General features: G+C 40.5%; 1 protein-coding gene across 1 annotated transcript; it reads right to left on the bottom strand.

The window, feature by feature from the left end:
* Nucleotides 1–6,525: 6,525 nt before the first annotated feature.
* Nucleotides 6,526–12,202, bottom strand: LOC138627687 (growth hormone secretagogue receptor type 1-like). The gene is made up of 6 exons (XM_069710190.1): nucleotides 12,067–12,202; nucleotides 10,936–11,111; nucleotides 9,200–9,722; nucleotides 8,852–9,151; nucleotides 7,192–7,272; nucleotides 6,526–6,557 (listed from the first exon to the last, which is right to left on the bottom strand). Exons 1-6 carry the CDS (start codon nucleotides 12,200–12,202, stop codon nucleotides 6,526–6,528), a joined length of 1,248 nt encoding a protein of 415 aa, XP_069566291.1.
* Between the last annotated feature and the right edge of the window lie 1,637 nt (nucleotides 12,203–13,839).

Below are 13,839 nucleotides of genomic sequence, written 5' to 3'. Positions count from 1 at the left end.
GTTTTTTGAAGGTCTTTTTTCTGTTGATTGGGTTGCAGACGGAGAGATACAGTAAATCATAAATTTACAGAAAGACACATGACAACAAGTTTAACATTTAAAAAAAATGATGATCTTTGACACTGCTGCTGAGTGAGAAGCTGCAGGTGGTGGGGGTGGACACGTCCACCGTCTCCTGGATCACTGACTGCCTGACAGGCAGACCACAGTTTGTCCGATTGAGCGGTGTTCTGTCTGATACGGTGGTCAGTGGTACGGGAGGCCCACAGGGGACTGTGCTGTCTCCCCTCTTGTTCACCTTGTACACCATTGACTTCCAGTACAACTCGGGATCATGCCATCTGCTGACTCTGCAGTGGTTGGGTGTATAAGGGACAGACGGGAGGAGGAGTACAGGGCAGTAGTGGGTGACTTTGTGGAGTGGGCTGGTATAAATCAGCTGCTTCTGAACGTGGCCCAGACCAGAGAGATGGTGATCGACTTCAGAAGGAAGACCACGGCTGCACCACTGCTGTGGGTTCTGGGAGAGGATGTGGACATGGTTGAGGAGTACAAGTTCCTGGGTGTCTCCATCGACAACAGACTGAGCTGGAAGGCCAACATCAACGCTGTCTACAAGAAGGGGATAAGTAGGCTCTTTTTCTTGAGAAAACTTTCAATCCTTCAATGTGTGCAGCAAGATGTTGGAGTTGTTCTACCAATCTGTTGTGGCCAGTGAACTGTACTTTGCTGTAGTCTGCTGGGGGAGCAGCATTGGAGCCTGTGACACCAACAGACTTAACAAACTGGTGAAGAAGGCTGGCTCCATAATTGGCTGCAAACTGGACTCTATTTTTATTCGGGCAATTTGTATTGGTTTTATCGTGTATCTTTCCATGCTGCTGTAGCGAACACCTTTCCCCTTGTGGAATCAATTAAGTCTGTCTGTCTGTCTGTCTGTCTGTCTGTCTGTCTGTCTGTCTGTCTGTCTGTCTGTCTGTCTGTCTGTCTATCTATCTATCTATCTATCTATCTATCTATCTATCTATCTATCTATCTATCTATCTATCTAAAACTGGATTTGTACCATTATGTAATGTAATTTGATTGTTCTTAAAACTGATTTGTTAAATTTGGAATAAAAACATTTGTTTTTTATTTGAGGAACTGGTATTGAAGTCAAATATTTACTGGTATCAAAAATGCTTGAATGATACCCATCTCTAGTGTTTCTTTATTGAACCATAGCTTACAGCAACATGTTAGCTGATATGCGCTAGCATTAGCTAACAGACAACATTAGTGGGGTGTGAGGGTGTATTTGGCAAGCAAACTGAGGCAAACAATAAGAAAACTTTAATTTACTTTCAATGATTAGTGAACCTCAAAGTTATCTACTGTACATAGCCTAAAGCAGACTGCAACGTCGCTTCCTTCAGCAAAACTATTTCCCCACTGTTTGTTCATTTTGAAAGGTCGGGCTTGTGCTCTTTATTGTGAGGATTCCTGTCTATCCCTAGTGTGTTTTCCTCTGTTTAACCCCCAATCCCTCTCCTCATGTGTGCTGTCATTCCCCTCTGTTTGTTATTGTTGTGCCATGTGCTTCTGTTTTGTTTTCATCTCCTCAGCAGTACCCTCCTCCGAGTTCTGCCCACTGATGCGCTCTCTCCGTCAGCACAGCTGTGCTTCATCTCCTGTGATCACCTCCAGCTGGTATAAATGCTCCGGTCATTCTCCTCCAAGCTGTCAGTCCGTCCGTCCACCTACCAGGTATCACGTCCCGTAAGTCTGTCTGTCTCTTTGCTTGAGAAATTCCGGTTCTGACTCCCCGTCTGTTTCCTGTACCTGCCATTCAGCGTCGAGCCTCGGGCATTCACCTGAACGAAGAAGATTCCAGTTCGTTCCGTGGAGATCAGCTGTATAAGTCTTGGCAATCCTGTGTCAAACCTCGGGTGTCACACAGTCTGCCCTGCCGTCCAGTGTCGAGCCTCAGGTTTCACCTGTGCAAAGAAGTCTTCCAGTTCGTTCCTCGGAGATCAGCTGTCAAAGTATATAAAGTATATACCTACCTAAAAAAAAATTAAAAAAAATTCCCCTTGGGGATTAATAAAGTATATACCTACCTACCTACCTACCAAAGTCTTGGCAATCCTGTGTCGAACCTCGGGTGTCACACAGTCGACCCTGCCTGATCTCCTGTGTAGGACCACGGAGATCCACACAGCGATCCAGCTTGTCTGCTGCTCTTGTGGCGGACCTCGGGATTCCCCACAGCAAAGCCATGCCTTCTCTGCCTGCCTGCCTGCCAGCCGCTTCCGCAGCAGAGCCACACACCAGCTCGGACCCAAGCGGAGCACATGGATGCACCTCCGTCTGACGTGACTGTATTCTGCCGGTTTTCCTGCCACTCTCGGATTCAGAGGAGAGAGAAGGGACTTTTTTGGCGCTTGGCCGCCTCAGAACTTAGACATTCTGTTTGTTCCCCGTTTATTCCTGCCTGGGAAAATAAAGAATCCTGGCTTGAGAAAGAACTCTGCTGTCCTGTATCTGCGTTTGGGTCCGATTACACACCACACCTTAACATTTATTCCATGTGTAGAAGATACAAATGTATTTACTTTGCTTTTGTAAAACCCTCATATTACACCCTAGGGATGAGAATTGGTTGACATGGCCAACAAGTTCAACAAATTAGAGAGTTGTTTAAGGGATATTAAAGAAGGACTGTAATTAGACTGTACTGTAGCTTTGTCTGGAACTAGTTTTAAATTATTTATTTTTGAGGAGTATTGCCTTCTTTAAAACAGTTTCTTTTTTGAGTTGTAGGCAATCTGCTCAATGATTTGGTACAATGTATTTTGTTTTAAAATGAAAAAAATCTTTTGTCATCAGTTTTTGCTTGTGCAGTAATCCACATTGCAATAAGTGAAGCTGAAAAAGTCCTTAATTTTGTGACTGTTGTAGATAAACAAAGATGACATCTGGATAATAATTTGGAAAATGGTGCACCATGTTGCCGGGTTGCTCTGTACTGGAGGGTTGTGAAGAATACTATTCTATACCGTACACTATTATTAGTTATAGCAAAGAGATGGCCAACAAATAAACCTCTGTTACACTATGTACCAATTATTACATTTTGGTTTTTGAGTGACTTATAAAGCCAAGATAAAACAACCAGGCTAATTGCTGATGCACTGTAGCTTCATATTCAATGTCCAGATGTGAGACTGGCACTGATTTTCTACTCTAACTCTTGACAAGAAAGCAAATGTATGTATTTTCCACAGTGTCAAATTCATGTGATTAACTGGTTGTCAGTTTTACATGACAGAATATGCCAGTTGTCCAGTGTTACGACTGTGGTCGTAGTGTTGTTTTTGTGTATCTGTATTTTCTTTGTTTTGGTATGAATGAGAAGTTGTGGCAGGTGTGTGTGTATGCAAATGACTGTGCTGGTGCACGATCCGATTTCAACCCAAAGATTTTAAAAAGTTTTCTCCAAAAGAAGAAAAATATCAGTCCCTCTCCAGCCTCAGACCATAAAATACTGTAATGTTACAATCCACTATTGTTTCAACACACTGTACACTATATTCATGCAAGCGTGTTCAAAGGCCACTCTAAACAGAAGACAAAAAGCAATGCAAAACATTTGAGTCAGCCAACATTTTATAACACTACAGCAAGAAAAACCTGTAAAAACCTGTACATCAAAACACATCAGCCTGTATGAAACTACATCAATCAAATAAATAAATAGGGAGGCACAGTGGTGCAGTGGTTAGCATTGTCGCCTCACAGCAAAAAAGGTTCCGGGTTCGAATCCGGTCCTGGGCCTTTCTGTGCGGAGTTTGCATGTTCTCCCTGTGCTTGCGTGGGTTCTCTCCAGTTTCTCCGGCTTCCTCCCAACACCCAAAACATGCCCCTCAGGTTAGTTGGCGCCGCGGTCGAGGCAGCCTGTTGCAGCAGCTCCCCCTCGGGATGATGCTGTAGCGAAATAATTTCCCCTCGTGGATTAATAGAGTACAATAAAAATTAAACAAAAACAGTTCTTTGTCAGCAGTTATATATGAAATATTGTAATGTGTCAAATACAAGCAGACCATTAAACCTCCTCTTGGTTAATAGTGTGCAGTTATAAGAGTCATAGTTAACTAGATTGTGAGCTATAATGGCAATTAAACAAGATGGGAGACACTAGAAAGATAATTAAAAAAAAACAAAGGGAGATGTCAATAACTATAGAAATTGTAATTGTACATTTCTCATACAACTATAATTTAGAATAAATTCTGTTTTATATATACATAGTTCTAAAACAGGATCAGATCTCATGGCAGAAAATGCCTGGATTACTGACAAAATCGAATCAATTGTCCTTTAGCCTGAGGCCGGTCTGTCCACCACTTTAAGAAATCCATTTTAAAGTGTTTCCTGCTGACAGACTAACATGGGAGAAAACATTACCTCCTTCACAGAAGAGATAAAACCTCAAATGTGAAGCAAATAAAGGCATTTATATCTGTATTTGACACGTAATGTAATATATACTACATCAAAACACATCAGCCTGTATGAAACTACATGAATCAAAACAATAGCCCTGTTCTCTCTCTCTCTCTCTCTCTCTGTCTCTGTCTGTCTCTCTCTCTCTCTCTCTCTCTCTCTCTCTCTCTCTCTCTCTCTCTCTCTCTCTCTCTCTCTTAGATGTGTGTAAAATGTAAATTCAAACAATGCAATCATTTGCAAATCTCATAAACCCTTATTTAATTGACAATAGACCAAAGACAACACAAATGTTGAAACTGATACATTTTTTGATTTATGAAAGATTTGTGCTCGTTTTGAATTTGATAGCTTGCTGGTATCCACATTTCTAAAAAAGTTGTGACTGGGGCAAGAAAAGACTGGAAAAGTTGTGTAAAGGTAAAAAAAAACAACAACACCTGTTTGAACATCTCACAACTAAATAGGTTAACTGACAACAGAATTTGGAAACATTTCTAGGGATGCATTTGTGAACATTGCAGGTGTAGCTTTCATGTCTGGGAAGAAAAGTCAACTGCTCATTACAAACTCACATTGTGGTATGAAAAACAATACGAAAACAAAGTTTCAATATGAAATAGGTCATTGTTTTGTTGACCACCCCTCAACTATACACTTTTGGGTCACATACCTCAGGTATATAGTGAACCTTTTTAGCCACGTCATGCAGCTGTTTTTTTGTGTGTTTTTTTTAAGGCTCTAAAAGCGCCATATACACTATGTGCTCAGCACCAAACCAGACAGACACAGTTAGCAACTAACTTGAGGGTGCTTTTAGCAGCTAAAGTCCTAAAACAGAGTTAAAAGAGAGTAAATACAGGACCTACTTTATGATACAATAATTGAATAACCAGCCACACAGTTCTATATAAATATTAATGTGTCAAAAATAATCCGTTGTTTAAAACACATAAGAAAAGAAAACACAACATTGTGGATGAACAAGCACCTAGCCTGAAGCCTGGAGATATTTACTGACCATCAACAGTGAGCTACTGTAGGTAAACGTAAGCCCTGACTGCACACAGCATCCTTAAAGTCCTCTCGCCACAATTTCCTCACAATAAAGCCTCAAGGTGAACCCATATTCCAACTTTGGATAAAACCAGGCAACAGTTCGGAGCGGTTTGGAGTCAGAAGTGACCATGCTTGGATGAGCCAAGGAGGAGAAAGTTGTGGCTCTGACTCGATCTGATTGGAAACCAAAAGAACATCACGCCAAGCCCAACTTCAGTGGAAACCTGACTGCACCACAGACCTGTCAATCATACGCCCCCAAGTTTTACCGCTTTTTGAGGCTTAATATCTAATCAATCATGCGATTATTTTCAGATAGACTGCCAGAAAACGATTAAGAAGGAGTAACTGTAGCGGATGACAAAATAATGGGTTGTGGAAGATAGTAATGGTAGTCTGTGGAGCCATTTTGGAGCCAACCCGCTAGTGACACTTTAAGGCACTTCTGCATAGGCCTCATTTTTCAGACTCAGAAGAAGCTACTTAAGCTTTTATACACAGTTTATGGCAGAAATGCCTAAATGGAATCCAACCATTTTTTAAATTTTATTAGTGACACCTGTGGCAAGTCAAAATGACTGCTGTGCTTTAAAGCAACAGTTGGAACAAATTGGAACTGGTCTAAGTTAATTCAAATGTCACAATTTTCTTAAGCTTTTACATTAGTAATGTAACATTTACATCAAACAGAACAGCATCCATTAACTGAAACACACATTTGCCCTTTTTATTTACTCTTTAAATATATGTCAGTATGCTATAATTTATACGGTCGTGGATTTTACAGAAGAACATTTGAAAGAAATCAAGGCTTGTTCTTTTTTGCATTCAGTGTGTGCATTTATTCCTGTGCATATAATATTTGCCCTTACAAAGTAGTCGTGGACTGCTGTGTCGTAAGTGTTCGTAGGCGATAAGCCTGTGTGTGAGAATGTGTGTGTAAGAGGCTGTGTACAGCATGTCTGTATCTGGCAGACATCAGGTTGTACAGTAAAGGATTGACAGCAGCACTGAGGTAGAAGAGAACAGATGACACAAGATTAAAATACTGAGACAGATAGTATAAAAAATACAAGTGTGTGTCAGGGTGCGACTTTGTGTAGTTGAAGCGTGCATGATTGTGTGTGTTATCATTATACAGGTCGGTGGGTGGCGCAGCATATGTGTTTGTACCTGCTGTAGGCTGTGTGTGATTAGTTTGATTGTTTTGTGAATTTTTACATATAGGTGTCCTGTTTTGTATTTTGTCATCTGCAAATCTTCTCAGCAGAGTATTATCATGTGCTGAATCATTGTGTGTTTCCATATGTGTATTTGTTTTAATGCTAGGATCCAGATCATGTGGGCCTGTGCCAGTGTTTGAAATGGCAGGAAATGACTGTGTGTCTGTGTCCATATCATCAGTGTGTGTGTTGATTTTGACTTTTGTCTTTCCACAGATCTCACAGTATATTTCATCTCTCTCTGTAAGAGTGTGCTCATTCATCTCTCCGGTCTGGGAGTGGGCCTCAGAGAAGTGTGTGTCCATGTGGCCGAAAGATTTCGTAACAGCATGTGTGTTGATATCGTTGCTGTCTCTGCTGATATCAGAGAGTGTGTTAATGTCTGAGTTTGTGTCTGTGTGTGTTTCCTGTTTGTCAGTACCAGTGCCCAGAGAAAGAGAGAATATTGTCCGACCCACATGGAAAGGGAGCCAGCACAGGACAAAGGCCAGGACAATCACTCCTGGAGGAGGTGGAGAGAGAGAAAGACAAATGAGGGAGAGGGACACAGGAGGAGAACATTAAAATCAGTCCTGTTCCACTCCTGGCTTCCTGGACCTGTGCCGCATGACCTGTAAAAATGACATGAGGTCTCCAAACACCTTCCTGGACTGGGCTGATTTTCTAATTGGTCTGGACCATTTAAACATAAGACATGTGATAACCAGTGAAAACTCAAGCAATTGTGTAAATTTGTCGCTAAGATTCATTTGTCCAATCAAAATCCCTCTACTGTAAACAAGAGGCATCATGACATAACTAACAGCGAACCTTATAACTTCAACAGTTACATAACAGTAACAGCACTGTGGTGGCTATAACTAAACTAACTGACAAAGCTTACATTAACCTGCTAAGTAAAACAAAACAAAAGCTGGTTAGGTGGATCAGGACAGCCAATAATAATCTCATTCACTTACTTTGGTAATTCTAACTATTGTGATGTCATATCTTGTAATTTCAGCTGTATTGTGTCATTTATGCAATTGTAATTCAAAATATGTTAAGTTTACAATAAATATGATTTTGATCATGCTAGCAATATTCCACATTAATTTTTCAGTTTAAACAGTTCATATATTCCAGCTGTATGCTTGGTTTATACGGAGGCTAAATTTGAACTTGCAAACTGGTTCCAACTGGTTCCAGAGTATCAGTAAAACGCTCATAGATTTCCAATATTGAGAACTGATTCAATAGAGCAATCACTAATTAGATACCCACATCCTGAGAAACCATAAAAACATTTATAAAACAGGAAGTCACTATCAAGCATGTCTCTTGATGTGTTTTAATCCTTACATACTGACATTCATTATTTTGAGTGCATAAGTGCATTCACAGTGAGGTAGTATGGAGACATGCAGTGCAATACAGGTATTTGGACGATGCATTCAAAACAGTCAAAAAATGAGCGTGAATCACTGGACACTTTCCACGCTCAATGGTCGCCATGTTGGCTACGTAGTGGAAAATGAGGGAACCACTGACATTAATAATTTTCAAAATAAAATTGTCTCAGGAAGCTGCAGTGGTTGTAGACCACAACACACAAGTGTTTATTTTTCACTAAGTACTTCCATACTGCTGTTGGATTGAAGCCATCAGTGAAACAAACAACACAAAATTAATTTCTGGGTAAAATAGTTAAAGTCGGCAGATATGTTGATGATGCATTCAATTGTTACAGTTACTTCCGGTAAGCGCAGCATGTCATTGTGCAGTTTGAGACAGGGCTACTCTGCTGAAATTCATGCACTACACAAGAATCCTAACATGTTTATTAGTGTGCTAAGGGAAGTATGTCATTTGAAACACAGCCTATGTCTTATTTAAATGTAATTCTTAAACAGCTCAAAATTTAAAATGTATTTTATATCTTTATATTATTCCTAGGTGGTTATCATCACATTTCTGTTCCACATAAAGGGAGCCTACTCAATCTACTGGGCAACCTGCATCTTCCAGTAAGCCAGAAGGTAACATTCATTGTGACCATAGTAATTATTACTGGAGCAATAGTGATGTGTGTTTTTCCTCACCCAGCATTTTGACAGTATGTCGGTGACTCTGGTCTCTACGGCTGCTTTTTGGACGGAGCCACAGCGTCCTTCCAATCAGGCTGTACATCAGTCCCAGGATGCAGAGGGGTACAAGGAAGTACAAGTTGGAGAGAATCATCATGGCCGACAACAGACCAGAGGAGACGGCATAGTCTGTGCAGCGGCACTCTCTCTTGTCAATCTCTCTTCCAAGACCTCCATCAACCCTCCCTTCCCTTCCTCCTCCCTCATCTTCCTTTTTTTTATTTGGCTTCTCTTCCTCAAGTTCCACCTTTCCTTCTTCTTCACCTCCTTCCTCATCTGCTCGTATTTTATCCGTCATTTCACCTCCATCTCCTTGTTTCCTTTCATTAAAATCTCCTATTCTCAGTTTGTCCTCCCCATCATTGCTAAACCATTTCAAATCCCCAACTCTTTCACCCCATCCCTTTGTCTCTCTTTCCCCCAACATTATTTCCTGTATTCCTCCATCCTTCAAGGCCATATGTCCACTTCCTCTTTCCCCTCCACCAATCCTAAATCCTCCCTGTTCTCCTTTGCTGCCTGTCCAGCCTCTGTCCTCCCTCCACTGGCTAAACCCAAGCTCCTCTCCCCCAACTTCTTCCACTCCAACCATGACCAACACTGGTGCAGCACTAACGGCCGCACCCAGCCACAGGCAGCCAATGACAGTCCTGGTTCTGCGCCGTGTCACCAGTGTCTTGGCTGTGATCGGCCAGCAGACCGCCAGGTACCTTTCCAGGGAGAGGAAGGTGATGTGGAGGATGGTGCAGAAGGTGCAGCACTCCGAAAGGAACATGGTCAGTTTACAGGTAAGGTCCCCTAATGTCCAGGGTCTGGGTTTCCAGAGCTACGAGAGACAAAGCAATTATATATGATGACAAACTGGAACTGACAGAGTCAAACACATTGTGTAGTGTGGACGGAGTTTCAAGCGTAAGAACTAGTCATTAAAACTTTCACAGATAGTTAGCTTACGTTAACATTCTAAATAAAACATTTTTCACAACAAACAAAATGGCACTAGGCACTACAATGAAAAATGACATCAAATGAATGAAACATTTCCTACAGATTTTCAATGCCTCAATGTCAATGTTTTCTGTAACTTTAAATCTACAACATTCATGGTTCTTAGATGATCAATCCTACAACGTGGTGTACACACTAGGTGTCACCATCAGGTGTGCATTTCTGGTTCAGAGTTTAACGTATCAACAACTATGGAGTGGATAGCCATGAAAGATGGTGCACACATTTGTGTTCCTCTCAGAATGACTTTGCAGATCCCCTGATTTTCCACATTTTTGTTGCTATGGCAAACTAAAGGATTGCCATGATATTTGCTCTCGGCTTTTCCAAGAAGGCCTGATCAATCTTCCCTTGTGTTCATTTGATAAGTCTTGTCATTTCACGAGACACAACTCAGATAGATTGAAAACTGGAAGGGCAATTAGGCGGCATATGTATTTCAATTCAAAGCTTGTTTAACATGGCCCTCTTCACTTCCATTATACAATATGATACTACCACATCACCACAGAGTCAGCCTGGCTCCAGACTTTGAAACTGTCATTAACATTTCAGACATTTCAGCGATTAAAAATGGGGACGTCATCTTCAGAACCCTCCACCACATTTACACAATTTGGAGACTGAGACTGAATGATGCTGTCAGAATTGATATGTCATTTAGATGAATTAGGTTGCAATAACAGCAAAAAATAAATCTAAACAATGAAATATTGTTTGTTATTTACTTACACCTAAAGATGATGCCATTGTGCAGAGGAAATGATAGAAGAATTTAAAAGCACTCTGGCTGTGACACAGCCCTCGAATGTAACAAAACTTAATTTGGAGGCAGGGATTCCCCCTGAGGGAAACAAATTTAAACCACCATCTCTACTCCTGACAGGAAGCAAATTGTACCTGCTGCTTCATTCAAACAACTCATCTAGAAATTCTGCTTGGACTTCCTCTTGAGCTGCAACATGATCTGATTCCATATTGCCGTAACATGCATGCATAGAGAAAGGTGGACCTTGTTTATGTGTGTGTACCTTAAACAGATCCAAAGGCAGCAGTAGGAGGATCAGTAGATCACTAACAGCCATGCTGCTCAGGTACAGGTAGGTGGAACTTCTCATGTGTGGGCGGAGCAAAACCACTAGAATCGTCAGTATATTTCCCAGAAGGCCAAATAGCATCAGTGGGATGTAAATCACAGTCACACACACTAGAAAAAAACAAAACAAATATTTTGCCATCATTAGTGTTACAAATACACACATTGTCTGGAAAATTAAGAATTGAAATCTTTAGTTTTTAGCACACTGTTACCAATGTGAAATCTTGAAGCAGTCATCTTTTTCTAAGTGCTAGATGAAACAATTTGTACTGTACAAAGAAGCTAAAGCCTCCAGCTGGTTTGCTTGGCTTAGCACAGACTGGAAAAGGGGACACTTCGAGTCTTAGCCTGGTTCTCTAATTAACGTTATATATTTATTTAGGGTATAACCTCCCATAAAACCACAATATGCCATTTTTTTTTACAAATCAAACAAATGACGCATTAACTTAAAAGCTTTAAAGATTGGAGGTGGATTTTTTTTTTTTACCTTTGAACCAGGTCAACTGTTTCCTCCATTTACAATGTTTTTTAGGCAAAACTAACCAATAGCTGGCATCGGCTGTGTATTTATGCCATGCTTAAATAATAATCAGAGTGAGAATATTCTTTATTAATTTTCCTCACATCCAAGTCATAGCTGGGAAGGACAGATATACCATTAAAAGCAAGCAAGCATGGACAACTTTCAACAGCCAACCTATTGTCAAAGGTAATATACACTATATTAAGGGAAGTATCACACTGTTTTTTCCAAATGACACTCAAGAAACCATCAATAAAGCTTCCAGCGAACAATTTTCACAGGTTTCTTGATTTCTACAGTTAATATTTGTGTCTTTCATTTTTTTTTTAAGTCAGTGTTTATTGATCAAGACAGCTGGAATCCTTGGTAATAAGAGAGAAGCAGCACAAGAAGACTGGCAGCTGCCATCTTGAGTTGACGCAACAATTTCCTTCAGTGAAACATAATAAAGACCAAAGTTGCTGATATGTTTCTTTTTTACAAAACTTTTCTAAAACATTATGCATCAGCACAATTATAACCACTGTTTTTACCCACCTAATTCAATCAGTCCAAACATAGGTTCCTCCCAGTGGCAGTCATTGTTGGAGCAGTCCTCCTGGAAGCTTGATGTAAGGCCACAGTTTTTTTCTTCACAGCCACTGCCCACGTCTCCTAAGTCTATCAGGTCCATGATGATGATGGGTGGGGTGGACAGGAAAAGTGACCGCAGAGACCAGTGTGTCCCTCAGGTTACAGGGCGAAAAAGGTGACGCACACTGATGGATTTCCTATGATGCTCGATAACAGCCAACACCGAAGAGGATAGTCAGGGTGGAAAAGTGCTGCCCGGTCAAAACAAGAGATAAATGCCCGACACATATGAACACAAGCTATTTAAGTGCATACATTCTACAGCGTAGTTAAATTCAGGGTTCTGTCTGCCCACTCTGCACCAATTATGTCTAAAAGATCAACCTTTACACGGAAAACTGTACAGTAACAGAGTTAATGTCCATTTAATTGAATCTTCTGAAACACTTTTATTTTTTTGTTATTTTTTTTAACACTGACATTAATGCCAATAAAACAAACCATTTAAAAAGTCAGTTCATTTTTGGAAGATCTCACAAAAATAATATGGGATTAAAACTATACATTAGTGTCCACAGCTAGAAAAAGATGACACACACACAAAACCACGTGATTTTATTTAAAAAAATGATATACTCACGGACGAAGAGGAGCCTTGGTGTATCTCTGCTGCGAGCACACACTTGCTTTGGCCGTGACTTACACACCTATGATCTCTCTCTCTTTTCACTCTCTCTCACCTTTTATACCTCTGTCTCACACACACACACACACACACACACACACACACACACACACACACACACACACACACACACACACACACACACACACACACACACACACACACACACACACACACACACACACACACACACATCACTTGTTGTCTGCACTACCCGTTACACATCATACATGTTTACATGAGGACACTTTAAGTTTACCAACATGCCAATGACTTTTTTTTACACCTCAAAATAAAACAGTGTTTTATGAGTTTCAAGACAGTTTGATCTTAAAAGTAATCAAATTATGTTTCATTCATTTTTAAATACAGACCCTTTAGTCAACTAAAACTATTAGATGGAGCTAGTTTTAAGTACTCTGTAGAAACTTTGCTTCAATCTGATTGTTCCCAACCGAGGGTTTGGTTCCCTCCAAAGGGTCACATGATAAGTCTGAGGGGTCGTTAGAGGATTAAAGCAGCCTACATACCATAATTTGGTTGTCTACATGAAAGAAGTGCAGCCAGAAACTTGGTGACATGGTGAATACTTGCAGGGCTAGTTTAGGCTGTCCTACATGGAGAGTTAAACTTTAACTCTGTACCCAACCCAGCCAGACTTGTGCTAGTCTGTTGCCATTGCTCACCTTTCACCGACATTTCATTCGTCATCATACGCCATTTTATTCAATATAAGGTTTGATTGTGTAAAAATGGCACACATGAAAATTTTGGGATATGTTAGACGATAAGTGAACTCTCGGTTCTTGTCGTCAACATGTTGGAGTCTGGTGAAATGGGCAACTGTGAGGAGCTGAGTAACATTGATGAAGGTTTTAGTATCCCCCCATAGACTGTATATAAAAGAGTATCTTACAGCTCTTCTGAAAGGGATGAGTTGTCTTATGAGCTTTTGAAACATCAAATTTGGTTTTACAGAAAATCATATCATTGCTCATATCTGTGTGGGAAGAGGGACATTTGCCAAATTAAATAGACTTCAATGAGTAAAC

Source organism: Brachyistius frenatus, unplaced genomic scaffold (genome assembly GCF_029030835.1).
Source record: "Brachyistius frenatus isolate BFR_SWC_R1_liver_20210118 unplaced genomic scaffold, ASM2903083v1 Contig_90, whole genome shotgun sequence".
NCBI lineage: Eukaryota > Metazoa > Chordata > Actinopteri > Embiotocidae > Brachyistius > Brachyistius frenatus.
This window is presented reverse-complemented; position numbering and strand designations above follow the sequence as displayed.